The following is a 27,996-nucleotide window of genomic DNA, read 5'->3' as shown; positions in this document are numbered from 1 at the left end:
GTGGCGGCGCAGGACCCCGACGGCGGCGACGCGGGCCGCCTCGTCTACTCCATGGACGCGCTCATGAACAGCCGCTCGCGCGAGCTCTTCAGCATCGACCCGCGCGCCGGCCTCATCAGCACCACGCAGGCCCTCGACCGCGAGAGCATGGAGCTGCACTACTTCCGCGTGACCGCCACCGACCACGGCACGCCGCGCCTCTCCGCCACCACCATGGTGGCCATCGCCGTGGCCGACCGCAACGACCACGACCCTGTCTTCGAGCAGGGCGAGTACCGGGAGACCATCCGGGAGAACGTGGAGGAGGGCTACCCCATCCTGCAGCTGCGCGCCACCGACGTCGACTCGCCGCCCAACGCCAACATCCGCTACCGCTTCGTCAACGAGCGCGCCGCCCACGCCGCCTTCGAGATCGACCCGCGCTCCGGCCTCATCACCACCAGCGGGCCCGTGGACCGCGAGCAGATGGAGAGGTATTCCCTGGTGGTGGAGGCCAGCGACCAGGGCAGGGAGCCGGGGCCGCGCTCGGCCACAGTCAGGGTCTACATCACGGTCCTCGACGAGAACGACAACACGCCGCAGTTCAGCGAGAAGCGCTACATCGTCCAGGTGAGGGAGGACGTCCGGCCCCACACGGAGATCCTGCGCGTCACCGCCACCGACCTGGACAAGGACAACAACGCCCTCGTCCACTACAACATCATCAGCGGCAACAGCCGGGGCCAGTTCTCCATTGACAGCGTCACGGGGGAGATACAGGTGGTGGCTCCCCTGGATTTTGAGGTGGAGCGTGAATATGCCCTGAGGATCCGGGCTCAGGATGCGGGCCGCCCCCCGCTGTCCAACAACACGGGCATGGCCAGCATCCAGGTGGTGGACATCAATGACCATGCCCCCATCTTCGTGAGCACCCCCTTCCAGATCTCCGTCCTGGAGAACGCCCCCCTCGGCCACTCCGTCATCCACATTCAGGCCGTGGACGCCGACTACGGCGAGAACTCGCGCCTGGAGTACAAACTGACGGGCGTTGCGGCTGACACTCCCTTCGTGGTGAACAGTGCCACGGGGTGGATCACGGTCAGCGGGCCTTTGGACCGGGAGCTGGTGGAGCACTACTTCTTTGGGGTCGAGGCTCGGGATCACGGCTCTCCGTCTTTATCCGCCTCTGCCAGCGTCACCATCACCGTCATGGATGTCAACGACAACCGGCCCGAGTTCACGCAGAAGGAGTACTTCATCCGCCTGAACGAGGACGCGGCCGTGGGCACCAGCGTCCTCAGCGTGACGGCCATCGATCGGGACGTGAACAGTGCCATCACCTACCAGCTCACGGGAGGCAACACGCGGAACCGCTTCTCCATCAGCACGCAGGGCGGCGTGGGGCTCATCACCCTCTCGCTGCCGCTCGACTACAAGCAGGAGCGGCGCTACGTGCTCACCGTGACGGCCTCTGACCGCACGCTGCGCGACACCTGCCACGTTCACATCAACATCACCGACGCCAACACGCACCGGCCCGTGTTCCAGAGCGCCCACTACTCTGTGAGCATCAATGAGGACCGGCCCGTGGGCAGCACCGTGGTGGTGATCAGTGCCACGGATGACGACGTGGGCGAGAATGCCCGCATCACGTACTACCTCGAGGACAACGTCCCGCAGTTCCGCATCGATCCCGACTCTGGCGCCATCACTTTGCAGGCAGCACTGGACTATGAGGACCAGGTCACCTACACGTTGGCCATCACGGCCAAGGACAATGGGATCCCGCAGAAAGCGGACACCACCTACGTTGAAATCATGGTCAACGACGTGAACGACAATGCCCCCCAGTTCGTCAGCCCTCACTACCAAGGCGTCATCTCCGAGGATGCGCCTCCCTTCACCAGTGTGCTCCAGATCTCCGCCACCGACCGGGATGCCCACACCAACGGGCGGGTGCAGTACACCTTCCAGAACGGGGAGGATGGGGACGGGGACTTCACCATCGAGCCCACCTCCGGCATCATTCGCACGGTCCGCAGGCTGGACCGCGAGAACGTCCCCGTCTACGAGCTGACTGCTTATGCGGTGGACCGGGGCATCCCCCCTCAGCGAACGCCCGTCCATATCCAGGTTACCGTTCAGGATGTGAATGACAACGCTCCTGTCTTTCCCGCGGAAGAGTTTGAGGTCTTGGTGAAGGAGAACAGCATTGTAGGCTCTGTTGTGACCCGGATCACAGCTGTGGACCCCGATGAGGGACCTAATGCCCAAATCATGTACCAAATTGTGGAAGGCAATATCCCTGAGATATTCCAGATGGACATATTTTCTGGGGAGCTCACAGCCTTGATAGACCTGGATTATGAGACAAAACCTGAGTATGTGATTGTGGTACAGGCCACCTCGGCCCCTCTGGTCAGCAGAGCCACAGTCCACATCAAACTCATTGACCAAAATGACAACACTCCTGTCCTCAAGAACTTCCAGATCTTGTTTAATAACTACGTGTCCAATAAGTCCAACACCTTCCCGTCTGGGGTCATCGGGAAGGTCCCGGCTTATGACCCCGACGTGTCTGACCGCCTCTTCTACACCTTTGAACGGGGAAACGAGCTGCACTTGTTGATTGTAAACCAGTCGAGCGGGGAGCTGCGGCTGAGCCGCAAACTGGACAACAACCGTCCGCTGGTGGCCTCCATGCTGGTGACCGTGTCAGGTAGGGCGCACGCAGCCCCTAGTGCCCGTGGTAATGGGGTACCCGCCGGGGCCTCGCGTGGCTCCCCTCGGGAGCCTCCTGGGCACTTTGGGGCTGGGGGGGACTAGCAACAGCCTTGGGGTTGGGAGGCGCTTCAGATGGGGAGGCGCTGGGGGCCAGAGCGTGTGCAGGGCCCGGCGGTGGCGGCGGGCGAGAACAAAGCCTCGTTACCCAGCCGCGGGGCCGGGAGCTGCGGGGTGGCGCCGGCGGGGCCGCGAGGTGCCCTGGCTGCCCGAAGGAGCCGCCGCTGGGGCCGCCCTCGGTGCACAGCTCGGCTCTGCTCCCCGGAGCCTCGCGCCGCCGGCCAGGGCGGTGCACGGGGCTCTGCAGGGAGCCCCGCTAAAAATGCTCCTGTGCCAGAGCCCCGCACCGCCAACCACGGCTTGGCTCCGCATTCCGCAGCGTGGGCATGGCAGCTCTTGAGCCTTGTGGTTTCTCGTGCGGCTTCTAAAATTTTCTGAATGCGACTTAGCGTTGCAGGAGGCGGCGGTACTAGACCTCAGAGAGGAGCTTAAAGCTCTCGCGTCGCGCGTGTCGCTCGAGTGTCCGAATGTAGGCGCCGGCGACCCCTCCCTGAGGTGGCTTGGGGAAGTGGTGTGGTCCCCTCGGAGCTGAAGGCAGGGCAAGGATGGAGCTCGGGGCTCTGTGCAGAGCAGGGTTCGGACCTGCCTGCCCCAGCCGTGCCTTCGCTACGAGCCTTCCTGTGCTTGTGGTGCGTGCTCTGAAATGGAGGCGTCGGTGCCCCTAACCCGGGCGGAGGGAGGCTGACGAGCCTCCTTCGCGGGGCTCGGCATTAGCAGGACGTGCAGGGCCCCGAGTGGGGGTCTCCCCCGAGCCTCGGCTACCAGCTCGCTGCCGTATTCAGCACGTCCTCTCCGCGCGCTCAGCGAGGAGGCCCCTTGGCAGCGGTGGGGCTGGGTGTCCCGCGGGGTTTGCTCGGCGCTGTCCAGCGCGGCCGCCCCGCGCGGAGCCGCCCTGGGGCTCCCGGTCACCGGGCAGAGCAGCCCCGTGCGGCCTCGGCGCCAGCGCGTTGCTGCGAGCCCTGCCTCCCCGCGCGCTTACCCCGGCACAAAGGCAGGAGGAAATCGCGTCCCCCAGCCCCGCGCTGAGCCGCCTTCGGCGAGGGGCCCTGGGTGACAGTGTCGTCATCTTCCAGGGGCAGAGCGGGCCGGCAGAGCTGCCGGGAGGGACAGGGCGAGATGGAGAGGGAAGAGCCGTGCTGGGCAGCGGGGCGAGCGCGGTGAAAACCGGGTCCTTTGTTGCCTTTGATGAGGGCTGGGGAGGTGCAGATCGGGCTTGCTGGCTCGTTCTTTATTGTCAGGAGCCTCGTGAGGCTCCAGCTGGGCGCCTGTCCGTGCTCCCGCCTTGCCGTGCGCCGGGAGGGGACGGCACGGGGGTGGCTTGGCAGAGCCGCGGCGCGGGTGGCCGCATTGTTCCCGCGGCGCCGGCTGCGCCGGAGCACGTTCCTTGGGCAGGAACCCGGCAACAATAGCGTGGGGAGCGGGGAGGCCGCCGGGAGGGGCAGCTCCCTACCCGCCCCGGGGTTTCACCCCTCGTGCACCATAGAGGGATCCCCCTGAATCCCGCGGCGAGGGGCCTTCCTCGCTCCCGTCCCTCCGGGCTGCCACGTGTGGTTGTCTCAGCGCAGGCTGAACGGTGCCTGTGGCCGGGAGCACTTGGCTGCCCAGGGTGATTCCGGTGGCACCGACAGGCAGTGAGACTGTCCCTGTTTCCGTGTGGGCGCAGGAGCCCCCGTGTCGCCGGCGGCTGCTCTTGGCCGCTGGCGCTGCAGGCGCCGGGGTGGCGGGGCTGCGGCGGGCAGCATCCGTGGTGCTGCCCCAGCCTGGCACCGTGTCGGCCTGCGGCCCTCCCGGCACTGCTGGGCTGCGGCAGCGCGCGGGACGTGACCGCAGGGCTGCCCTTGTCCTCGTGGTGCGCGGCCTCCTCCCAAACCCCCTCCCCAAGAGGTTGTCCCCATCCTTCTCGCCTGCCACCCTTGGTTAGTGCATAGGTTTGATCTCCAGATCTTGAGAGGTGACCGGGTTTTCCAAGGTATGTCTCACTTAAACCCTCAGCCTGGCAGGTGAGGCCCCTGGAGCACGTCTGTCCCGGCTCCTGTGTCTGCACATGTCAGCTCCTGCCTTTTCAAGCCAGGGAAGGCTCCCAGGGCTGCCTTTGCCCTTCACAACGTGTTCATTTGGCTTCTGCGAGGCCTTATCTTGGGAGCTTCCTCCCCTGTTAGGACCGTTGCAGCTGGAGGTGCTAACCAAAGAGAAGAGTGCAGTTTGGTCCCTGGTTAAGAAATGGTCTTGGAGCCATCTTGGTTATATATTTTAGTGTCTTAGTTTTCAGAGCTGACAGGAGAGGGACACTCACATACTGTGCTCTTTGAGGACAGTTTAATTCTGAGATCTCCTCATCTGTCAGAGGATTATCAAAACACTGCGAGATCCACGCGTGCCCTTTGGAAACGGTGAGTGATGTTCACCTCACCCCTACCAGTCTCTTTGTTTTAGTCTCTCCTCCTTTTCACAGAATCCCAGAGTGGTTGAGGTTGGAAGGGGCCTCTAGAGATGATCTAGTCCAACCCCCTACTCAAGCAGGGACACGCAGAGCACGGGGCACAGGCTGCACCCAAGTGGGTTTGGGAGATCTCCAGAGCAGGAGCCTCCCCAGCCTCCCTGGGCAGCCTGGGCCAGGGCTCGGGCACCCTCACACCAAAGAAGTTCCTGCTCACATGCATATGGAGCTGCCTGGGTTTCAACTGGGACCCATGGCCCCTTCTCCTGTCACTGGCCACCACTGAGAAGAGCTTGGCCCCTTCTTCCCTACATTGTCCTCTCAGGTACTTACCTGCATTGATCAGTCTTCTCCAGGCTAATCAGGCCCTGCTCGCTTAGTCTTTCCTCATGAGATAGATTTTTCTGCCCAGGCATTTACTCCTCAGCCCCAAATTTGGAAGTCACCCGTGTCTGTGGGTGTCACCATCCCTGTTGCTGGGCTGTCACAGGGCCGTGCGCCCTTCCCTTGCGCTGACCGTGCTCAGCAGAGGCTGGGCAGCAGCCCGGGGAGCCCTCCCGGGGCTCCTCCCGGCTCCCCATGAGATGCAGGGCCCCTTCTCCTCCTCGGGGTGCTGCCGGCTTGTTCTTGGAGCTGAGCTGTCTTCTTCTCGCTGGGGCTTCTCCTAGAAGCGCGGTTCCCCCGAGCCCGGCGCGGGCCCTTCTGGGCAGTCCCGCATTCGCTGCCCTCTGAACCACGTGAAGGGCCCTCCGGCCTCTTGTCCTTGTGTTCGCTTGTGCCTGGCTGTTTGGAAGGGCTCCTCGGCGCTGCCCGCTGTGTCCGGGAGGTGACTGCAGGGGTGGCTGCACGAGCAGCTGCGACAGACCCTGCTCCATGGGGAGCGGGGAGAGTCTCCAGCCCATCCTGCCCTCCGGGGAGGCCTTGCTCCTTCTGGAGCTGCCCCTCTTGTTTTTCCTGTGGGTGCTTGTCGGTGATGACCCAGTGCTGCTCAGCACCAGGGCTAGAGCCTCTAGAGCCCTTTGCCCTGCCCTGTGGGCACGTTTGCAGGCTGCCTGGCTCCCCTGCATGAATATTCACCAAGTGCCAGCTCTCCAGCCACAGGGTTTAATCAGAGAGGCTGAGCGTTTGTGATTAAACTGCGTCCCAGGGGGGTCAGTGCCTCCCGCCAGCCCGGCTCTCTTCGGTGCGCTCTTCTCCTTTGCAGAGGGTCATTTTCTCAGCCATCTGCTTCCCGTGCGTGGCGCTGCGGGGGAGGCAGCTCGGGTGCGAGGCCGGCGTGGGCGGCAGGTTACGGGCAGCGCTGGGGCCGGGCTGTCTGTGCCATGGGGCACCGGCCTGGCACGCGGAACGGGGGGCACCGTGACAGCCGCTTGGCTGCGGGGACAGAGCTGAGCACTGCGGGTGGCCCTGGCGTGGGGCCCGACCAGGGTGCCCCCGTGGGACAGGCTCCGATCGATGCAGCCAGCCTGCAGCAGGGCCTGCGAGCGAGGCCGTGTCCCCTGCGGCGCCAGCGCTGGCCCCGGCCACCGGGGCCGTAAATCAGCAGCACGGCCGCGCATTGAGCGGCAGCGAGGAGGGAGCGTGCCCTGCGCCTGCCTCCCGGGGACCCTTCGCCGGAGCTGAGAGCGCGGAGGGCAGACGGGACCCGACGGAGCCCCCGCGGGCCCCCGAGCACAGCGTGGGGACGGACAAAGGCCGGCGGGGCTCGTGTCCTGCTCGGAGAGCTGCGCGGGAGGACGTGCCTGGCTCTGCGTCCCGAGGGGCTGCATTCGGGGGCAGCAGCCCTTCCCCCTGGAGCTGAGCTCCGAGGCACCTCGCCTTTCCCTGGCATCGCATGGGCCTTATCTCCATCACGCCAGCACCGCGCGCACCCACGGGCTCCCTGCAAAGCCCTCGGCTTCTGAAGAGGGGAGAAAAGGGAGAGAAAAAAGGAGACGTTTCAATCTTGAAACGCTCCTGCGCTGCACTGGGAGCAGTCGAAGGGCCAGGCAGCTCGGCAGCCGTCGCGCAGGGCTGGGGCTGCCCGCGGGGTCCCGCGGAGCTGCTGCCCTCCCGTGGCCTGGCACGCGCTGCCTCCTGCCCACAGCTCCTCGCTGGGGCTGCTGGTGGCACCTGCGGGTGCTCTCCTGGTGTGGGACGTGCTGACGCTTTGGCAGGCCTGAAATCCGGGGGGAAGCTGCGAAGTGCTGGAGCAGGACGGGCAGGGGGCTGCGAGCCGGGCGCCAGCGCTGCCCTCGTCTTCGTGCCCTGGGACTGCTTGTGCTCTGCAAAATCCCGCGGGAGAGGGAGTTTGTTTCCACGGGAAATAAAGATTAAAGAGAATTAAAGAGAAACTGGAGAGGGGATGAGGGAGAAAGAGATGGGGAGCAGATGGTGAGAAGCGGGGAAGCAGGGAGACAGGCACAAGAGCTGTGGAGACCCTGGGGGAGAGGGGCAGGAAAAGGCAGGAGGAAAGCACAGGGGGGCAGCCTGGGAGGCAGCAGCGAGGCCGGGACACTGCTGGGAGGAGAAACACCCCAGGCCTTGGCACCAGCTCCTCTGTTTGCTCAGCCTCCTGCTGGGCCTCCCGTCTGCCTGTTTCTTTCCAGCATCTTTGTTTATGGGAGCTCAGTTCGCTGCCTGGATCCAGGATGGGATTTACATGGGGGTAATGGAGGGTTGTGTCCATGGAGAGCAAGAGGCTTGGGAGGAAGAGCAGCCACCAAGAGCGGCGCTTAGGCCCTCCCTGTGCCCTGACTCCGAGCTGCCCCTCGGCTGCAGCTGGGGCCCGTTGGGGCCGTGCTGGGCTGGGAGACCCTGCCTGGGTGGGGGGATCTCCCAGCGACCCCACAGCGTGGCCCCGTTCCCCTTGCAGATGGCATCCACAGCGTGACGGCGCAGTGCGTGCTGCGCGTGATCATCATCACGGAGGAGATGCTGGCCAACAGCATCACGGTGCGCCTGGAGAACATGTGGCAGGAGCGCTTCCTCTCCCCGCTGCTCGCCACCTTCCTGGAGGGGGTGGCCACGGTGCTCGCGACGCCCAAGGAGGACGTCTTCATCTTCAACATCCAGAACGACACGGACGTGGGGGGCACGGTGCTCAACGTGAGCTTCTCGGCGCTGGCGCCGCGCGGCGGCCACTACTTCAGCTCGGAGGAGCTGCAGGAGCAGCTCTACATGAAGCGCATGGCGCTGACGGGCGCCTCCATGCTCGAGGTGCTGCCCTTCGACGACAACGTGTGCCTGCGCGAGCCCTGCCAGAACTACATGAAGTGCATCTCCGTGCTCAAGTTCGACAGCTCGGCGCCCTTCATCGCCTCCCCGTCCACCCTCTTCCGACCCATCCACCCCATTGCTGGCCTTCGCTGCCGCTGCCCTCAGGGCTTCACCGGCGACTACTGCGAGACGGAGATCAACCTCTGCTACTCCAACCCGTGCCTCAACGGTGGCGCCTGCACGCGCAGGGAGGGCGGCTACACCTGCATCTGCCGCCAGCCCTTCAGCGGTGAGTGCCGGGTGGGCACGGGGCTCCTGTCCCGGGCACCTTGTGCAGGGATGGGAACGGCTGGGTCGGGTGCCTCGCGCGGGCTGCTCCTGGGAGAGGCGGCCTGTCCTGGAGGGCACTTGGCACCGCGGCAGGATGCTCATGCCACCTTGGCTGCTGCTGCTGCTGCGCCTCGCAGGGCTAGCGCTGCTCCCTATGCTCGGTGTTTCCATGGGGAACATGCGTGCACAGGGCTGAGGTTGCCATAGAAATGTGGCACAGAGGACACTTGGTGACCCTGGCTGCTACCTGCCCACCGGGACAGCTTTGTCCACGGAGCAGGAGGGCAAAGCTGCGTCCGGAGCAGAGCTGTCAGGGGGCACCGAGGGTGCAGAGGCAGAAATGCCCGGCCCAGGGGAGAGCCCCAGGGAGCTGGGAAGGCATCTTGGCTCTCCTGTGAGCTGCAGCACCGGCCGTCTAAGGAGCTTGGCATGGGGAGAGCCCACCCTGGCTCCTCTCTGCCTCTGCGCCCTCAGGGCTCTGCCCAGTTGTGACCAGTGCCCTCCTGTCCCATTGCCCATCATCCTGCTGCACACTTGTCCCTTCTGCTGGAGTCGGGGCTCCATCCAGCGCAGGCGCGAGGGCCTCCCGTGTTGTCCCCCCAGGTGAGAACTGCGAAGTGGACAGTCGTGCGGGGCGCTGCGCACCCGGCGTCTGCCGCAACGGGGGCACCTGCACCGACGGCGCCGACGGCGGCTTCCGCTGCCAGTGCCCGGCGGGCGGCTTCGAGGCGCCGCTCTGCGAGGTGTCCACGCGCTCCTTCCCGCCGCGCTCCTTCGTCATGTTCCGGGGCCTGCGCCAGCGCTTCCACCTCACGCTGGCCCTCTCGTGAGTGCCCCCCTGCGCCGCGCCGGCCCAGGGCCGTGGGGCTGCCCCGCGTGGCACCCAGCCACGCTCTGCCCGCTCCCCGTGCACACCCCGCTCCTTCCCTCGCCACAGGTTTAGCACCCGGGAGCCCAGCGGCCTCCTGCTCTACAACGGGCGCCTCAACGAGCGGCACGACTTCCTGGCCGTGGAGATCATCGAGGGGCAGCTGCAGCTGAAGTACTCCACAGGTAGGCCTGGCCCCGCGCTGGGGGAGACCAGCCTCCAGGCCACGGGAGGGGACACGTCGTTTGGGGGGTGTTGGTGGCTGGCAGGGGGTCTTTGTGTGATGTGTTTGGATCTCCAGTGTGCATGTCCAAGGACTCTCCCTAAACCTGACAGCGTAAGTGCAGAAGCAGCAGGAGGGACGTGGGATGCACGGGGGCCAAGCATGACCCTGGGACGCTGGGGAGGAGGCTGCCCGGGCTCCGTGCCCCTGGGCGCACACAGGAAGGCTGAGCACAGAGGCAGATAACGCGGTGCCACACTCGCCTCGCTGCTCATGTCATCTGTGGTGCCCAGCCTTCCCCTCCGCTCCGCAGCCTGAGCGGGCAGCCTTGGGCACCTGCTGCCGTGGCTGCTTTGCTCAGCCTCCATACCCGGCCCTGGGGACAGAGAGGAGCAGAGGCGGCTCTGCCGCTGCCCAGCTGCCCTCAGCACCAACCCCTGTGCCCGCAGGAGAGTCGAGCACGGTGGTGAGCCCGTTCCTGCCCGGGGGAGTGAGCGACGGGCAGTGGCACACGCTGCAGCTCCACTACTACAACAAGGTACGTGTGTCCCTGCCTGTCCCCCGTGCACGTGGCACTCTCCCCGCGGGGCCATTTGCCTTGTCCTCCTCCAGCTCTGCCCCAGGGAGTAGGCAGAGCCCGTTATGTATCCTGCATGCTGGGCGGAGGGGAGGACCCTGCTCAGAGGCCACAGCAAGGTGCTTCATGCTGTGTCATCCGCAGTGTCCATCTCCATCCCCATTTGCTCTGTCCAGAAACATCCCTTGGGATTTGCTTGTGCGTGTGCAGGGGAGCCGAGCTGGGTGCAGCCCTGTCCCTGCCGCCCCGTGAGGTGGTCTGGTGAGGGGGTAAGTGTGTTCTGCTAACGCCTGCCACCCCTTTCAGCCCAAGGTGAACGCCCTGGGCGTGGCGCAGGGCCCCTCCAAGGACAAGGTGGCTGTCCTCACGGTGGATGGATGTGATGCCTCGGTGGCCCTGCAGTTTGGCAGCGAGATCGGGAACTACTCGTGTGCCGCGGAGGGAGTGCAGTCCAGCTCCAAGAAGTGAGTGCCTCGGGGTCAGCCGGGCGCAGCGGGGAGGAGCAGGTCCCCGGTGGGGTCACTCTGTCACCTTTGGCCGAGCACAGCTATGTGCTGTCCCTAGGGTGATGCCCCCTTCCAGCCAGCCTGGTGCCACTGCAGATCTTACACCCTGGGCTTCTCTCCCTGCAGGTCGCTGGACCTCACAGGCCCCTTGCTCCTTGGAGGAGTCCCCAACCTGCCCGAAAACTTCCCCGTCACTCACCGGGACTTTGTGGGATGCATGAGAGACCTGTACATTGACAGCAAGCGCATCGACCTGGCCTCCTACATCGCCAACAACGGCACTGCTGCAGGTATCGCTGCTGGCTCCTTCCCCACCTGCTCCCCCAGCAGCGTGGCCAGGGAACTGGGCTGGTGGGGCTCCGTGGTGGATCAGCTGGAGCCGAGCAGCTTCCCATGGGAGAGGGGATCAGCCAGCCTGGCCCCAGCTAATGTCCTGGGGGTGTCTCCCGCTCCCACGTGCAGGGAGCCTCTCTGGGAGATGCCGCTGAGCATGAGACTAGCTCTGCAGTGTCCTTCCCATGGTGTAAGGAGCAGTGGCAGCCCCTGTGCTTGTCCCCAAGCAGACAGGGCCGGTGCCGAGCGGCCCAGCAGCTCTGCCTGTCCCTTGGCAGCCGGGGGAAGAGCCTCGCGGGGCCGTGGTGGGACGTGGGGAGGAGGCTGCGGCTGACGTGGGTGACCTCGATCCCTGCAGGCTGCCACGCCAAGCACTCCTTCTGCGACTCCAGCCCCTGCAAGAACGGCGGCACCTGCTCCGTCAGCTGGGGGACTTACTCCTGCCTCTGCCCCGTCGGCTTTGGGGGCAAAGACTGCCGCCACCGTGAGTGCTGCGTGCGGGCGGCGGGGACACGGTGCGGGGGTGGCTGTGGAAGCCGGGTGAGGGGGACGTAGCAGGTGAGCTCGGTACATTGTCCCTGCACCTAGTGCTCTCTGTGTAGTGTCCCTTGGAAAACGGAGTTGCCGTGCCTCCAGAAATGGGAGAGATCCTGGAGAGCAATGGTGCTGCAGGCAGGTCCTGGTGTCACTGTCACTCTCCCCGCTGAGCCCACGGTGACCGTGGCCAGGCCCTTGCACTGCGCTGTGTGAGGAAGAGCCCAGAGCAGGAGCAGACAGTCCCCATCCTTCCTCCTCACCTCCGCTTTCCTTTCCAGCCATGCACCATGCCCACTATTTCCAGGGCAACAGCATCCTGACGTGGGACTTTAAGGCAGATGTGAAGATCTCGGTGCCGTGGTACCTGGGGCTGGCGTTTCGGACGCGTCAGCTGGACGGGGTGCTCCTGCAGGCCCACGCTGGCCAGTACACCACCCTGCTGTGCCAGGTAGGGCCATGGCCAAGGCCTCGGTGGCAGCACCTGTGCCCCACACTCACCTGCCTCCAGCCCACGCAGTGTGGGGTTGTGGGGAGGGATGTTTAGCAGAACGGGGCCCTGCTCCCCGTGCCCGGAGCTCACAGGAGGGTAGGATGGAGGTGGCCCAGGTTTTGCTGACTGCGGCTCTTGCTGCTTCCCTCCCTGCAGCTGGCGGGGGGGCTGCTCTCCTTCGTGGTGAGCAGGGGCTCCGGGCGCAGCACCAGCCTCACCCTGGACCAGCTGCAGCTCAGCGATGGCAAGTGGCACGACCTGCAGCTGGAGCTGCGGGATGTGCGCGGCGGGCGCGACGCGCACTACGTCATCACCCTCACCCTGGACTTCGGCCTGTACCAGGTATGAGCGCCGGGGATGCCGGCGCCAGGACGGCAGCTGCAAGGAGGCTCTGCGTACCGAGGCCTGGTTTGGGCTTTGCGCCCTCAGGGCGGGCTGGCACCCACAAGCTGACGGGACAGGGCTGATGCCGGTGGCCCCACATTGCTCCCCTTCTTTCTGCAGGACACGGTGGTGGTTGGAAACGAGCTGCATGGCTTGAAGGTGAAGCACCTTCACGTGGGGGGCGTGCTGAGCTCCGGCGAGGTGCAGAGCGGCCTGAGGGGCTGCATACAGGTGAGTTCGTAGCTCTGAGCCCGCCCTGTGCCGAGGGATGGAAACGCAGGTCTCGCAGTTGCTGCCACTGTCCGTGCTGTGGGTGACACTCACGCTCTGAGTGTTCTGGGGCCCAAGGGGCTGTGGGGATCTGGGTGCCGGGTTTGGGGAAGGCAGGAGAGCACGAGCCTCATGTCTGCCCTGGCTCCACTGTGCAATTCTCTTCTGTGCTGCAGGGTGTGCGACTAGGTGACAGTGCCAGTGGGACTGCGCTGCCCAAGCCCAGCCATGCCCTGCGGGTGGAGGCTGGCTGCAACGTGCCGAGTGCCTGCGACTCCAGCCCCTGCCCGGCCAACAGCGTCTGCAAGGACGAGTGGCAGAGCTACTCCTGCGTGTGCCTGCCAGGTAGGGCCCGCGGCGCTGCCACCCTCTCACACACCGCACTGCTGCTCTGCTCCTCTGGCCTCTGTGGCTCCTGCAGCCCGGCCTGTGGCTGCTCTCCTGCCCCTCCATTTGGAAAGTCCTTTGCCCAGAAGTGCCCTCCTCTCGTTTGATTCTGTGGAGGAGAAAATCCCCGTTGCCCCCTACCCCGACTCCATTCCTTGCTGCTTTGCACCTCTCTGTGGGGAAGACACCTGCTTAATACGGCGCCCTGTGTCCATGTCTCAGGGTACTACGGAGGGGACTGCGTGGACGTGTGTCACCTCAACCCCTGCAAGAACAAGTCGGTGTGTCGCCGCAAGCCGGGCTCTCCCCTGGGCTACGTGTGCGAGTGTGGAGAGAACTTCTTTGGGCAGTACTGTGAGCACAGGTGAGTCGGGGGCGCAGGGCCTTGCCTTCTGATGCCCTTCTCTGTGCCACCTTCCCATCCCTCCACGCGCACGGGTGCCTTCGGTGCCACCCTGCCCGTTGCGAGCTGCTGGGTGGCTTGGCCAGTGGGAGGTGAAGAGTCCCAGGGAATTTGCTTTGTGATGTCACCTGTTTTTCTCCCTAGGATGGACCAGCAGTGCCCAAAGGGCTGGTGGGGGAACCCCACCTGCGGGCCCTGTAACTGCGACGTGAACAAGGGCTTTGACCCTGACTGCAATAAAACCAACGGGCAGTGCCACTGCAAGGTGAGGGGCGGCTGTGACCCGTGCCCTTGCAGCCCCACGTGTCCCCGCTGCTGTCCCCTGCCCTGGCAGCTGCTCAGCCCTGCTCTGTGCTCTTGGGAGGCCTGGGTGCCCCTGCCCTAGCCCTCCTTGTCCAAGGAGGTGACAGTGGGGAGCTTGCTAATGGGGTCCCATTGGGGTCCCCCCCCCGGTGAACAAGCCCCTGCTCACCTAGGGGAGAGCCTGCCCCTTCCCCTGCCCCTTCCTGCTCTGCTGCAGTCCCCATGGACTGCCTCACTGTCCCCCTCTCCCGCCAGGACTTCCACTACCGCCCAAAGGGCAGCGACGCCTGCCTGCCTTGCGACTGCTACCCCGTGGGCTCCTCCTCGCGCTCCTGCGACAGGGAGACGGGCCGCTGCCACTGCAGGCCTGGTGTCATCGGGCGCCAGTGCAACGGCTGCGACAGCCCCTTCGCCGAGGTGACGCCCAGCGGCTGCCAGGGTGAGTGGGGCAGCGGGGAGCGGGCGCCGCGGCGCTCGGCGTCAGCGCCGTCCCCCGTGACCGGCTCCCGCGCGGCTTGTGTCCGCAGTGCTCTACGACGGCTGCCCCAAAACCCTCAAGGCGGGCGTGTGGTGGCCCCAGACCAAGTTCGGCTCCTCTGCCGCCGTGCTGTGTCCCAAAGGCTCCCTGGGTGAGTGAGGGATGTGCTGGGGAGGGACGGGGAGCCGCTGGCTGGAGCGCTGGGGCTGTAGCAGCCTCGGCAGCATCACTCCTTTTTAGCGCTGTGCTGGTCTGGCTTGGCTGGGCGGGAGGGCTGGGAGAAGGAAACGGGAGGAGGAAATCGCCCCAGTGTGGGCAGAGCTGGGGGGTCCCACACAGAGCTGGGCGCGGGCTGCAGGCCCTGTCCCCAGCGCTTCCCCCTGCGCTCCCGTGCAGCAGAACGGACCTGGGGTCAGGCTGGGAAGAGCAGCCTGGCCCCGCGGCACCTCACTGCCCAGCCCTGCCCTCGGGCACAGCGTGCCGTTTGGTGAGTGTCCTGGAGCAGGAGATGGCCGAGGAGCCAGCAGGGTGCGGGGGCTGTAGGGCAGCGCGGCCCCGAGGGACAATACAAACCCTGTCCTTCTCCAGCCGTTCGCCCCCGGAGGAGGCAGGTTCAGCTCCTAACTGTTGTCGCTTCTCTCCCCGGTTCTCTCGCCCTCCGTGCTCAGGTTTGCGGGGTGCAGGTAAGGTTGTTGCCACCTCCTTCCCTCCCTCCCTGCCCCAAGGGCTGCACCGCGTGGCTTCCCCTCCCTGCTCCCTGCCTGGCGTCCCGCACAGCCCTGCGCTTTCCCTGCCGCTTCTGGAGCTGCCGAGCGTCTTCCCACCGCTTTTGCCTGGCCTCACCACTCCCTCGTGCTGCTTTCCTGCTCCTGGCGCCCTCGGCAGCGCAAACCCGGCTGCAGCCGCATGCAGCCCCTGCCACGCACTGCTCTGAGCTTGCAGCCCTGCTCCGAGCAGCGCGAGAGGCTCCGCTCTCCAGCCCGAGGGGTGGAGGAAGGGGGAACCGCTCCTGCCCTGTGAGCGGGGAGAGCCCCATGAACAGGGCCGGCGCTGCTGGGCGCCCAGGCTGGGCCTGCTGCCCGGCAGGAGGAGGAGGATGGAGCCAGGGCCGCGTCCTGCCTGGAGCCCCTCAGCGCGGCCGGCGCTTGGGCACCAGGGAGGAAAAGCCCTTCTCTGCTGGGGAACGGCTGGCACCACGGAGGCTGCTCCCAGCTGCCACGCCGCTGATCCCAGCGTTGATTCCCAGGGGAAAGGATGGCCAGGAAGGGCACCTGGGAGCTGGAGAGGGTGGGACAGAGCAGGCTGGCACGGGGCTTTCCTGAGCAGCAGCTGGAGGCTGCTCCAGGCATCCTCTCTTCTCCCTGGGCTCGCTGCTGCCGTGTCCTGCGCTGGTGCCGTCGCCACGAGGGCCTGGCTCGCGGTCCTGCTGGGTGCACAGGGGCACCCTGCTTTCTCTCGAGGTCTGCATGGTGATGCGGCGGGCGCAGGACGCGGCTCTTGGTGCTGGCAGCACTCTTGGGTGGTTGATAGCTGATCCGTGCATTGCTGGTGTCCGTGTTGCTGTCCAGTGTCCCCCAGGCAGGGGTTGGCACTTCAGCTGATGTGGCAGCCACGGTGCTGAACAGGTCCTGCTCTCCCTGCCTGGCTCCAGGGGCTGGTCCCCAAGGCAGGTTCTCCAGCCCCACAGCCTCAACAGGTACTGCAGGCTGGCAGCCAGGGGATGCCCAGGGCCACCTGGGCTCCAGCAGCTTGGGATCATAGAGTCACAGAACCATAGAATTGCTAAGGGTGGAAGGGACCTCCGGAGAACATCCAGTCCAACCCCCTGCACACGCAGGGTCCCCTAGAGCACGTGACACAGGCTGCATCCAAGTGAGTTTTGAAGATCTCCAGGGAAGGAGACTCCTCCACCTCTCTGGGCAGCCTGTTCCAGGGCTCTGGCACCCTCACTGTCAAATTTTTCCTTAAGTTCCTGTGGAACTTCTGGTGCTTCAGTTTGCGGCCATTTCCTCTAGTCCTGTCAGGGACCACCACCGAAACAAGGCCTGCCCCATCCTCCTCACTCCCTCCCTTGAAGTATTTATAATATATTTAGGTATATATTCAAGGTATTTATATATATTTATATGATTGAATGTGCCCCAAGACAGACAGACACGTCCCCACCAGGATCCAAAGTCTTCTGCAGGCCAAGAGCTGCTTCGTTGTTTCCCTCCTCTCAGCATGCTCTGTGCAGAGCCTGTGTGCCGCAGTGCTGCCCCGCACACAGGACCCTGCTCGTGGCGTTAGCGTGGGCAGCAGCTGGCAGTTCAGTGCCCAGCAGGACCCCGGGCACTGCGGGGCCTCCCTGGCACCTGCCCGCGCTGGTCCTCAGGAGCAGCTGGCGCGGCGGGTTTCTGCTGGGGGCGCAGCGGGGCACCTGCGCATCCCGGGGCACGTTCCACACTTGTCCTTCCTCCCGGTTGCAGGCGCAGCCGTCAGACACTGTGATGAGGAGAAGGGCTGGCTGGAGCCAGATCTCTTCAACTGCACTTCGCCTGCCTTCAAGGAGCTCTCCGTGCTGGTAATCTGCTCGTGGCTCCGCGCGCCTGGCAGGGCAGGGGCAGTAGGAACTAGGGCTCACTGCTGGATTTCACAGACTCCCAGAGTGGTTGAGGTTGGAAGGGACCTCTAGGGATCATCTAGTTCAACCCCCCTGCTCCAACAGGGACACCCAGAGCATGGGGCACAGGGTGGCATCCAGGCAGGTTTGGAAGATCTCCAAATCACTCTTTACCCTCACCCTCCTCCTGTTCAGTAAATATTTCAAAGAGCTCAGCTCTCCCTAGGCACCTAGAGCAGGAGTGGGCTTTGCCACAGTGCTCAGCACCTTACTCCTCTCATCTTGTGCTCAAAACCTGTCTTTGGGACATTGATCTGAGCAGGAATTTTCCTTTTCTTTAGTCTAACCTCTGGAGATCAGATCATTACTGGAGACTGGTCATCTCCAAGAGATGCCTCTGTCCCTGTGGGCACCATGGGCAATGTCCTCAGCTTGTGCCATGGTTTCAGAGCCCATCCGTGGGCCTGCAGCACCCACATCCCGCTCCCTGGGAGCTGTGCTGCATGCTGTGGAGGAACCCACGCAGCGGTTAATCCTCTCCTTCCTCCCCACTGGCAGCTGGAGGGCCTGGAGAGGAACGAGACTGAGCTCAACACAATTGAAGCCAAGAAGCTGGCGCACCGGCTCCGGGCTGTGACAGACCACATGGACCACTACTTTGGCAATGATGTGCACATCACCTACCGCCTGCTGTCCCGCCTCATGGCCTTCGAGAGCCGGCAGCGGGGCTTCGGCCTGACCGCCACGCAGGACGCCCACTTCAACGAGGTGAGGCGTGCAAGAAGGTTATGAAACCGCATCAGGAGGGCTGGCTCCGGGTCCAGGCTGCCCTGCCCAGGCATTGACCCGCTGGAGTGGTACCAGTAGGGACTGGAGTGCAGGAGGAGCAAGGGGAAGCTGAAGGGGCAAAGTTCGCTAATCCTGGGGAGGGGAAGCCCAAGAGTGACCTTGTTGCTGTCTTCAGCTCCTGTAAAGCAGGAATGCAGAGAAAACAGAGCCAGGCTCTTCTTGGAGGTGCCCAGCGATAGGGTGAGAGGGAGCAGAGCCAGGCTGCAACAAGGGGAACTGTGATGAGGTGTGAAGCAAGCTCTTATCCCTGTGAGGGTGGACAGAGGGCAGAGCCCTGGTAACCTTGTGTGGCCAGGGCGCTGAGAGCTGTCCCTCTCCTCCCCTAACCCCCGTGTCTGTCCGGTGCAGAACCTGCTGCGCGCGGGCAGCTCCGTGCTGGCGCCCGAGAACCGGGAGCACTGGGCCATGCTGCCCTGCAGCGAGCACGGCAGCGCCAGCCTCATGGAGCAGCTGCACGACTACTCGGGCACCCTGGCCAGCAACATGAAGCTCACCTACCTCAACCCCGTCGGCGTCATCACCCCCAACATCAGTGAGTAGGAGCTGCCGCTGGGCCCGGCTGCGGTGGTGTGGAGTCGCTCTTTCATCTGAAAAAACAAAAGGGCTGAAATCAGGGTTTTACCCTCTTCATTTTTCCCTCTTCTCACCTTTGTGAGAAGCTTTGTGTTGAGAAAGGACACAAAGCAGTGAGCCAAGTCACAGGTCAGTGCCGCTGAGCGGGAAGATGGGTGAAGGGGATCCTAAATGCAATGTGTGCTCGAGCTGCTTGTGAAAGGCTAGCGCCGTGGTGAAGGAGCAGCCGGGGCTGCTTTGCGTGCAGCTGGGAGTTTCTCAGCTCTCACAAGCGAGGGAGCAGCAGGGAGATAGCCCAGTGCTGTGTGCCCTAGAGCCCGCGGAGCCCGGAGCGCGCTGCCTCCCCCCGACCCGTCCTAGCTGGGTGTCCGGAGAGGAGCCGGGCGCGGGGTCGGAAGCAGCCTGTCCTGCGGCGGAGCGGGGTCTGGGAGGGAGCGCTGTGAATATTGGGAATGGCCCGAACGCAGTGGGGACGCCTGCAGCCCAGCCTGCGGCTTTTATACCCTCCTCGCCACGTCCTGGCAGCAGGACGGCCGGGGCGCCGGTGCTGCCCGCGTGGCCGTTCAGAGCCGCCTCTCGCTCTCTGCCCCCCGCGCAGTGCTGAGCATCGACCGCATGGAGAACCGCTCGCACGTGCGCCGGCGCTACCCCCGCTACCGCAGCAGCCTGTTCCGCGGCCAGCCCGCCTGGGACCCCCGCACGCACGTGGTGCTGCCGCTGTCCGTGCTGAGCCCCGCCAAGGCTGAAGGTGAGCAGGGCAGCGCTGCGGGGGAGCAGCATGGGCATGCAGGGCTGCGGGGCACGTGTCCCTGCAGGCACCTCCCTGTGTCACACACCAGTCAGTCACCCCGGAGCTCAGAGCTTCTTGCTCCTCCCAAGGCTCCTGGGGCCCTGCTGCTGCTGCGGGGCCAGCACCGCTTCTCTCTGAGGCCCTAAGCAGGCCAGGGCAGAGCTGGGAGAGAAAACTGCCCAGATCCCGTGTGCTGGTGAATGGGAACGACACGGGCCTCTTCCCCCAGCCTGGCCCAGTCAGGGCAGCGCTGGGTGCCCCCGGGCATGCAAGGCTGCACTTAGGGGTGGTGTGCAGGGCCGTTCTCACCATCCCTTGTGTCCCAGCTGTCCCCACGGCAATGCCCTCCCTTGCCGGGGGTGAAGGGAACTACACTGTGGAGAGCCCCTCTCCGAGGCAGGCGCTGCCCGAGCCCGAGCCCGCGCTGGCCGTCGTCATCCTCATCATGTACCGCACCCTGGGGGGGCTGCTCCCCGCGCGCTACCACGTGGATCGCCGCAGCGTCAGGTACGTCCTGTGTCCCCTGCGCAGCAAGGACTGCAGGCAGCAGCGCGGGGAGGCTGCCTGGGCCCTGCTTTGCTCCCTCTCACGCCTGTGCACGGTGGTTGGGGTTTGCTTCCCAGCCGGGTGGTCCTGTTGTGCTCTGCCCGCTCCTGGCTTGACATTGCTCTGCCGCACGTCGCCCAGCCCCTTGGTGTGAGCAGGGCAGAGCTGTTCCTGCCAAGGTGGAGGTGCTGGCTTAGTGCTGGGAAGGGCCATGGCTCCCAGGCTGGGTGACAGCAGTGCTCTGTGGCTCCCCACAGGCTCCCCAGGCATCCCGTCATGAACTCTCCCATTGTGAGCGTGGCCGTGTTCAGCAATCACACCTTCCTGCGCGGACCCCTCGACGCTCCTCTCGTGCTGGAATTTCACCTGCTGGAGACGGCCAACAGGAGCAAACCTCTGTGCGTGCAGTGGAACCACTCCAGCCCGTGAGTGAAGCCTGGCACCGGGATCCTCTCGCTCTGCGCTGCCTTCTCCAGGCACCCGCTAGCTGCCTGAGCCTCCCAGCAGAGACAGGCTGTGTGGGCAGAATTGGGACACGGGGGCTTCCGCTGTCACCCTGGGGCTTCATTCCTGCTTGGGAGGGCACAGTAGGATCCCTGCAGGACTCTGCCACTGTTACCTTGCATTTGGGAGTGCAGCTCTGCCTGCTGATAGGAAAGCCTTGCTGATGCCCCTCTGCAGTGCAGTTCCTCCCTGCATGCCGCACTCGTGCATCCTCTCTTCTAAGCATGCTCTGCTTTTTGGTGGCTGCAGGACCAACCCATCAGGTTTCTGGACAGCCAAGGACTGTGAGCTTGTGTACAGGAATGCCACGCATGTCCACTGCCAGTGCTCCCAGTTTGGCACCTTCGGGGTCCTGATGGACAGCTCGCACCGAGAGGTAACCTCATCCTGCGGCAGGAGAAGGCAGGCCGGGGGTGGCACTGTTGGATGTGGTGCCCAGAATAAGCAGACACAGGCAGAAGACGTGTGGGTGGACACAGAGGTTGAAAGCTCGGCAGGCTTCGTGTGCCCTTCCCTAATGCTGCCTTTGCTTTTTCTGCTGCAGCAACTGGAAGGTGACCTGGAGACGCTGGCGATTGTCACCTATTCCTTGGTGTCCCTCTCCCTGCTGGCCTTGCTGCTGACCTTCTCCTTCCTGACTTGCCTCAAAGGCCTCAAGTCCAACACCCGTGGCATCCACTCCAACATATCGGTCACCCTCTTCTTCTCTGAACTCCTCTTTCTGTTGGGCATCAACCACACAGAGAACCAGGTGTGGGGCAGGAGCAGGCACACACGCTTTTGGGCTTGTTTCGTTTCTTCTGTCCTTTTGTGGACAGGTGCTCCCCGGAGCAGATGCTCTCCTGGAAAGAGACTCAACACTCTGGAGTTGTGTGGGTGGGGAAAGGAAATCTCTTGGGGGTTTTGAGGGATTAGATCTTATTTCCTCTGGGACCTGTCTTGCAGTCCCACCATGGGAAGTGGGGATGGGAGTCCACACCATGGGGATGTGGAGAGCCGGGGACAGAACAGTTAGCACTGGCACAGTGGGGCCGTCTCTGAGTGGCTTTTGCCTCCCCCAGTTCCTCTGCACTGTGATCGCCATCCTCCTGCACTGCTTCTTCCTCTCTACCTTCGCTTGGCTCTTCGTCCAGGGCCTCCACATCTACCGCATGCAGACTGAAGCCCGCAACGTCAACTTTGGGGCCATGCGCTTCTACTATGCCATCGGCTGGGGGGTGCCCGCCATCATCACCGGTAGGAACCAGCAATCACCCTGCCACGAGACAAGGGCTGGATCTCAGCAGCCTCCCAATCCCCCAGTGTCACCCAGCGCCCCTGCCCATTCAGAAGAGCAGAGGGTGGGCCTTGTCATGGGCACCTGGGTGGGCCTGTGGACCTCCATGCTGGTGGTGAGCGGTGCTGATTTGGCCCGCCAGGATATACATCCACATTGTCTGGCCTCCTGGGGAGAAGCAACCTCGCCGTGCTTCTCCCCACAGTTTGCTGGTGGGTGTGAGGCCCTGGTTGCCACAGAGCTCATGGTTGAGGTCTCCTGGTTTCCCTAGTGCTTGGGTGACGTGGCTCTGCCAAGCCCAGCGCGGCTGGGTCTGGACCTGACCTCTCTCTTCCTCTCCCAGGGCTGGCTGTTGGCCTGGATCCTGAGGGCTACGGGAACCCTGATTTCTGCTGGATTTCCATTCATGATAAGCTGGTCTGGAGCTTTGCAGGCCCCATTACTGTCGTCATTGTGGTAAAACCCTGTCCTGTTTCACCCACAGCCCTCTCCCGCCTCCCTTCTCAGCACCATGGGTGCTCACCTTTTCCTTGGGTGTCTTGCCCACTTCTCTGTACTGTGCTCCCTCGACTGCAGCCCCTCTCTGCCCCCTGCTCACCCCAGCCAAACCCTGGAGGCCGTGGAGAGGGTGGGAAGGGAAGGAAGTCCACACAGGCCTCACAGACCAGGAGTTTGTGCTCCAGCTTGGGGTGTCAGGCCAGTGCCGCCCTCACACGTCTTCTAACCAGTGCCACCACTTTCAGATGAATGGGGTGATGTTCCTGCTCGTGGCTAAGATGTCCTGTTCCCCAGGCCAAAAGGAGACCAAGAAGAAATCGGTTCTGTGAGTATTGCTGGCCAGACTCCCAGCAAGGCTTCTACTGCTCATGATTTTTGCCATTTCCAGTGACCATCCTCCCTCTTCATCCATCGCCAAGTGCCCTCTGTGCATCAGTGTCAGCCTTGAAGCCACTTTTCTCGCTCACCTGGTGCCTGTGTTAACCCTTCCTAAGGGTCTCTTCTTCTTGCATGCTCATCCCTACATTGTCCTGACACCCTGTCCCCTTCCCTGCCCGCCCTCACTGCCCCCTCTCACACCTGCCTGCATTCATCACCCTGCCCTTGATGACTCTCAGCGCCTCTTTCCTCCTTTTCTGAACACTCCTTCTGACACCTTTCCTCACTCATGCCCTCCTTCCTTCTGGGCCAGCCTGGAGCCTCAGCTCCTCTATTCACGGCTCCAAACAACCTGTGTCGTTTGGGCCCTGTTTGCCATGTGTGATCCAGAAGGGAATGCCCTGGGGGCAGGGGGACCAAGTCGCTCTGCAGAGCTGTGCCCGCTGTGCTGCCACGGGGCACCTCCTGGAGGGCTGGACAGGACTGCGTTCCCCTCTGGATCCCTGTGTGAGCACGAGGCTGTAGATTAACAGCAGGCACTAACCTCTTGGTGTGTGTGTGCTTGTGTGTCTGTCTCTCTCTCTCCAGCATGACGTTACGGAGCTCCTTTGTTCTGCTTCTAGTTATTAGCACTACCTGGCTCTTTGGCCTCTTGGCTGTCAACAACAGTGTCCTGGCTTTCCACTACCTCTACACTGTCCTCTGCAGTCTCCAGGTAACTGCCCAGCCTCGGCCGGAGGAGGCCTGCAGGGACAAAGGTGCCTTCTGTGCTCCTGCACCCAGCTGTGTCCCCTCTGCAGGGCCTGTCCTGGGAGCAGGCTCGCTCCCCGGTGGGACTCGGGTGCTGGGGACAGGGAGCACCATGGCACGTAGCTCGCTAGGGCTCCTTGAGGCCCTCAGCACGCGTGCAGGAGGCACCGAGTTAGCGAGCCATGGCACGTGAACGGGCATGGGGAGCCCGGGAGAGCATCGCTGCGGTCGTGGCGCTCGCCACGGGCGCCCCGGCCAGCGCAGCCCTCTGTGACGAGCTGCTGAAAGGGCTGAAGCTGCGGCCAGGCTCCTCGCTTTGCCTCCCTCTGCCTGGGGACACCCTCTCTGTTCCTCTCCCACTGCCGCTGGCCTGTGGGTCAGCACTGCTGGGCCTCGGGGGGGTCAGTGCCTACGTGGCTCTGCCGGTGCCAGGAGCAGCACAGGGGGCTCTGAAGGAGGCACCAGGCCCTGGTACCAGGTCCTGGCCCAGAGCCTGTGCTGCGGGCGAGGGTCTGGAGAGCGTCAGAGAGGAGCCAGGCGCCCACCCCTCCTGTCCCCACCGTGCTGCCCGTGGGCTCACTCCGTGTCTCCGTGTCTCCCCTTGCCAGGGCCTGGCGGTGCTGCTCCTCTTCTGCGTCTTGAACGAGGAGGTGCAGGAGGCCTGGAAGCTGGCCTGCCTCGGCAAGAAGGCGCAGGGCGAGGAGGCGGGCAGGAGCACGCAGGTGAGCAGGGCCCCTCCGTGGGGACGGCCCTTCTGCCGGGCGCACAGCGGGCGCTGGGGGGAAGGCTGTGCCCCCTAGCACCTCAACTGAGCCCTTGCCTCTTGCTCTGCCTTGGCAGGGCCCCAACGCCTACAACAACACGGCGCTGTTTGAGGAGAGCGGGCTCATCCGCATCACGCTGGGCGCCTCCACCGTCTCGTCGGTGAGCAGCGTGCGCTCCGCGCGCACCCACTCCAGCCAGCGCGGCTACCTGAGGTAGGCAGCGCCGCGGGGCCGCGGCCGCGCCACGCGCACGGTGCCCGCGCCCGCTCCGTGCCCGCGCTCACACGGTGCCCGCGCTCACTCGCCCTCTCTTTCAGGGACAACGTGGCCGCCCGCCAGGGCCCGGCCCTGGAGCACAGCCTGCTGGGCCACGCGGGCCCCACGGACCTCGACGTAGCCATGTTCCACCGCGACGCCGGCCCAGGTAGGCTCCAAAATCAGGAGCAACCAGCCTGGCCTCGGTGAACCTGGCCTAAGCAGCCCATTCCGCGTGCAGGCTCTAGCTGCGTGGTTACATCCTTCACCCATAAGGGAACGCCGCCAGTGAGAGTGAGAGCAGCCGTCGTGTTGCTTAGTGGCCTCCTGGGCTGCCGCCCACGGGCATAGCCGTTCTTCAAAGGGTTGATAATGGAGGAGGCAAGAGCTGCCCCTGGGGCTGGGACACGCGCTGTCGAGAGGTCCCTGGTGACGTGCGTCGTTCCAGGCAGTGACACAGCACCCATGGGACCAAGTGAGGAGGGCTGAGCCCAGGTCCGGGCTCCCCAGTGCCATGCAGACAAGTGACCCCTGGGAGCAAGGGCGACAGGGACCACTCGTGCAGATGGGGCTGGAGCTGAGAGGGGCGAAGGGAGGCTGAGAGCTGCGTTTGTTCAGCCTGGGCGAGGGAAGGCGAACAGGGGTTGCTGCCATCTGCAGCTCCCTAGGGGACTGCAGAGACTCAGACAGGCTGCTCTCGGAGGTGGAGCAGGAGGGAGCCGGCTCGCCTTGCAGCAAGGGGAGCTGTGGTTAGGCACAAGGCGAGCCACCTTCCCCAGGACAGCAGTCAAAGCGTGACACGTAGCCCGGACCAGGGGGTGAATCTCCCTTCCTGGAGGCAGTTGGAGCCCAGCGGGCTCAGGGGCAGAGCAGCCTGTTGCAGATAGCCCTGCCTTGCGGAGGGTTCGGGCCACGCTCCTCCAGGTCCTCCTCATCTCAGTTTTACTCTAGCCAGTGCATGCTCCCAGACGTGAGCTCGTCCTTCCTCATTTATACTGAAAAATGTCACCGACCTCCATTCAAAATTCCTCCCCACCCCATGCCCCTGCAGACCAAGACTCGGACTCGGACAGCGACCTTTCCCTGGATGAAGAGCGCAGCCTCTCCATCCCGTCCTCGGAGAGCGAGGAGAACGTGCGGCTGCGGGGCCGCTTCCAGCGGCAGTTCAAGCGGGCGGCTCACAGCGAGCGGCTCCTCACCAACCCCTGCAACACCGCTCCCAAAGGCAGGTCCCGGGCGCTCTGCCAGGGCAGGGGGGAGCTCCGGTCTCCTGTGCCGCAGGGTGCCCTGGGCACGGGGACCAGGCCATGCCTTCCAGTGCTTTGTTTGCATCTCACAGAACTGTTTTCTCCCTCTTTCCTGGGGCCTGTTCTGCTGTGCTCTTCACCAGATGTGGATGGCAACGACCTCATGTCGTACTGGCCAGCTCTGGGCGAGTGCGAGGTTCACCCCTGCTCCCTGCAGAAGTGGGGCTCCGAGCGGAAGCTGGGCTTTGACATCAACAAGGACGCAGCCAACAATAACCAGCCAGACCTGGCCTTGACCAGTGGCGATGAGAACTCCCTCACTCAGACGCAGCGGCAGAGGAAAGGTAACAACCTGCAGCGAGCAGGCGAGCACAGCCCGGCCCTTGGGGGGTTCACACAGACCTGAGGGCTTCCTAAGATCTGGGTTATATCATGTCCTTGCAGGGTACAGCTCAGCTCCCCCAGCTGAGCTTTCATGCAGTTTTCCATGCTCTGCCAACGGGTGACTTCTCTTTCTGTGCGGCACAGGGATTTTGAAGAACCGCCTGCAGTACCCGCCGGCTCTGCAGGGCTTGCCGTCTGTCGGCAGGATGACCAACGAGCTGTCGTGGTACAAAACCTCCACGCTGGGCCACAGGGCTGTCCCTGCTGCCTCCTATGGCAGGATCTACTCGGGGGCAGGCAGCCTGTCCCAGCCAGCCAGCCGGTACTCATCGCGGGAGCAGCTTGACATGCTCATGAGGAAGCAGATGTCCCGGGAGCAGCTGAGCAGGAACAATTCTGGAGAGTGCTTGGAAGTGGTGCCCAGCCGGCACGGGTCCAGGGAGGAGCTGGACACCATCCCTAGCCGGCATGGTTCTTCTGAGCACCTGGAAACTATTCCCAGCAGACACGGATCTAAGGAAAACTTGGATCTGCTGGTCCCTAGACCTAGTCGGAGAGATCACGGGAACACGCTGCCCCGGAGGCAGGGCTCCAGGGACCACCTGGAGACTTTACCCTGCAGATTTGGGTCAAGAGAGCAGCTAGACTGTGGGCCAGTGAGAGAGGTCTCTAGAGAGTGGCTAAACACATTGCCAAGCCGGCAAGTGTCCAGAGACCGAATAGACGTGTTGCCAAGTCGAGACCCTTCTCGAGAGCAGTTGGATTTGCTCTCCAGAAGACAGCCGTCAAGGGACCAGCTAGTGCCGGCTCGGCAAACGTCAAGAGAGCGGCTGGACTTCCTCTCTAGAAGATCTAATTCCAGGGAGGCTCTGGATACAGTGCCTAGCAGGCAGCCCTCACAGGAGAATCTGGGGTGTCTTTCTAGAAGACAACTGTCTAGGGAAAGCCTAGAACCGCTCTCTAGGAGGCAGCCGTCCAGAGAGAACCTGGAGGCCATCCCCAGCCGCCACCCCTCCACCGAGCAGCTGGATATCCTTTCTTCCATCCTCGCGTCTTTCAACTCCTCGGCCCTGTCGTCGGTGCAGTGTTCCAGCACGCCCTCGGGCCCGCAGAGCAGCGCCACGCGCCCCGCCACGCAGACCCCGCCGCCCGCCGCGCTGTGCCCCTCGACGCCGCGCTCCACCACCTCCCACAGCATTTCGGAGCTGTCGCCAGATTCAGAGTAAGTGCGGCCTTCCTCGCCCGGCCTCTGCACAGCACAGCCCGTGTGCTGTCCCGCTGCCTGCCCTCTGCCCTCTGGAGTTTTGTTGGGAAGGGAGGGCTGTGTAGGAGCGACGGGCGTCTCAAGCTCCTGCATGGTGACTGTTTAGGGACCCCCCCGTGCTGTGGCTGCATCCCTGTAGTGCAGCGAGCAGAAATGCCAGGGCCGTGGAGCGTTCCCAGCGGTGCCAGGAGGGACGGCGCTCGCTGCCGTCCTGCAGCGCGCGGGGAAGAGAGCACCGTGCTGCAAGGCCAGCCCCGTGGCTGGCCCCGTCCCTCCGTGCTGCCCGCAAGCGAGTGCGTGGGGTGGGATGGCTGGAAGGAAGAGGCCAGGAGCACTCAGGGAGCCCGGCCCCAGTCTGTCCTGTCCAAGCCCCTGCTCAGGCCACACTCATGGCTCCTGCCAGCGCAGCTGATGTCCCATCCCGGTCCCCTTTCCTCTCCCCTGCATTCAGCGCGTTGGCCGCAGCTCTGCCTGCCCGGAGCAGCCCCGCGGGACGGCGGCTCCTGCCCGTTCCTACACGGAGCCCCGGCCCCGGCAGCCACGCGGGAGGCAGCAGGCGCGGGGTCCGCGGCAAGCGCCGCGGCTAAACACTCTTTTTCTTTTCCTCCGAGAAGAATAATGAGAAGCGAGGGCCATTCCTGAGGGCTCCGAGTTGCCCGTGAGAGCGACAGAAGATGCAGGGTCGTTCGCCCGGCTGGACGCTGCCCGCGCAGGTTTGGTGTCCCCAGGGGCCAGCGGCCAGAACTGATGGTGGCCAGAGGCCCGAAACCAA

General features: G+C 64.2%; 1 protein-coding gene across 3 annotated transcripts; it reads left to right on the top strand.

Annotated features, from left to right (window-relative positions):
* CELSR3 (cadherin EGF LAG seven-pass G-type receptor 3) lies at window positions 1-27,938 on the top strand. Of its 3 annotated transcripts, none has more exons than XM_026052543.1 (35): window positions 1-2,698; window positions 8,112-8,744; window positions 9,389-9,611; window positions 9,723-9,838; window positions 10,326-10,414; window positions 10,760-10,917; window positions 11,086-11,249; window positions 11,651-11,776; window positions 12,108-12,277; window positions 12,476-12,661; window positions 12,824-12,934; window positions 13,150-13,318; window positions 13,583-13,724; window positions 13,908-14,028; window positions 14,322-14,505; window positions 14,594-14,695; window positions 17,013-17,107; window positions 17,705-17,914; window positions 18,344-18,527; window positions 19,167-19,316; window positions 19,685-19,865; window positions 20,162-20,329; window positions 20,658-20,784; window positions 20,953-21,159; window positions 21,470-21,644; window positions 22,028-22,140; window positions 22,428-22,507; window positions 23,149-23,275; window positions 23,919-23,999; window positions 24,097-24,287; window positions 24,392-24,498; window positions 25,387-25,554; window positions 25,720-25,920; window positions 26,105-27,182; window positions 27,839-27,938. In XM_026052543.1, exons 1-35 carry the CDS (start codon window positions 52-54, stop codon window positions 27,864-27,866), a joined length of 9,012 nt encoding a protein of 3,003 aa, XP_025908328.1. In that variant the 5' UTR covers window positions 1-51; the 3' UTR covers window positions 27,867-27,938. The 3 variants fall into 3 exon arrangements, with proteins under 3 accessions (XP_025908328.1, XP_025908329.1, XP_025908326.1); XM_026052544.1 differs by having other exon boundaries at window positions 23,919-24,014; window positions 24,124-24,287; XM_026052541.1 differs by having other exon boundaries at window positions 23,919-24,032; window positions 24,151-24,287; window positions 25,381-25,554.
* The last annotated feature ends 58 nt before the right edge of the window (window positions 27,939-27,996 follow it).

Source organism: Nothoprocta perdicaria, unplaced genomic scaffold (assembly GCF_003342845.1).
Source record: "Nothoprocta perdicaria isolate Ctin4 unplaced genomic scaffold, notPer1 scaffold_9, whole genome shotgun sequence".
Classification (NCBI taxonomy): domain Eukaryota; kingdom Metazoa; phylum Chordata; class Aves; order Tinamiformes; family Tinamidae; genus Nothoprocta; species Nothoprocta perdicaria.
The sequence above is the reverse complement of the archived record's forward strand: the minus strand, read 5'-3'. Positions and strand labels throughout refer to the sequence as shown.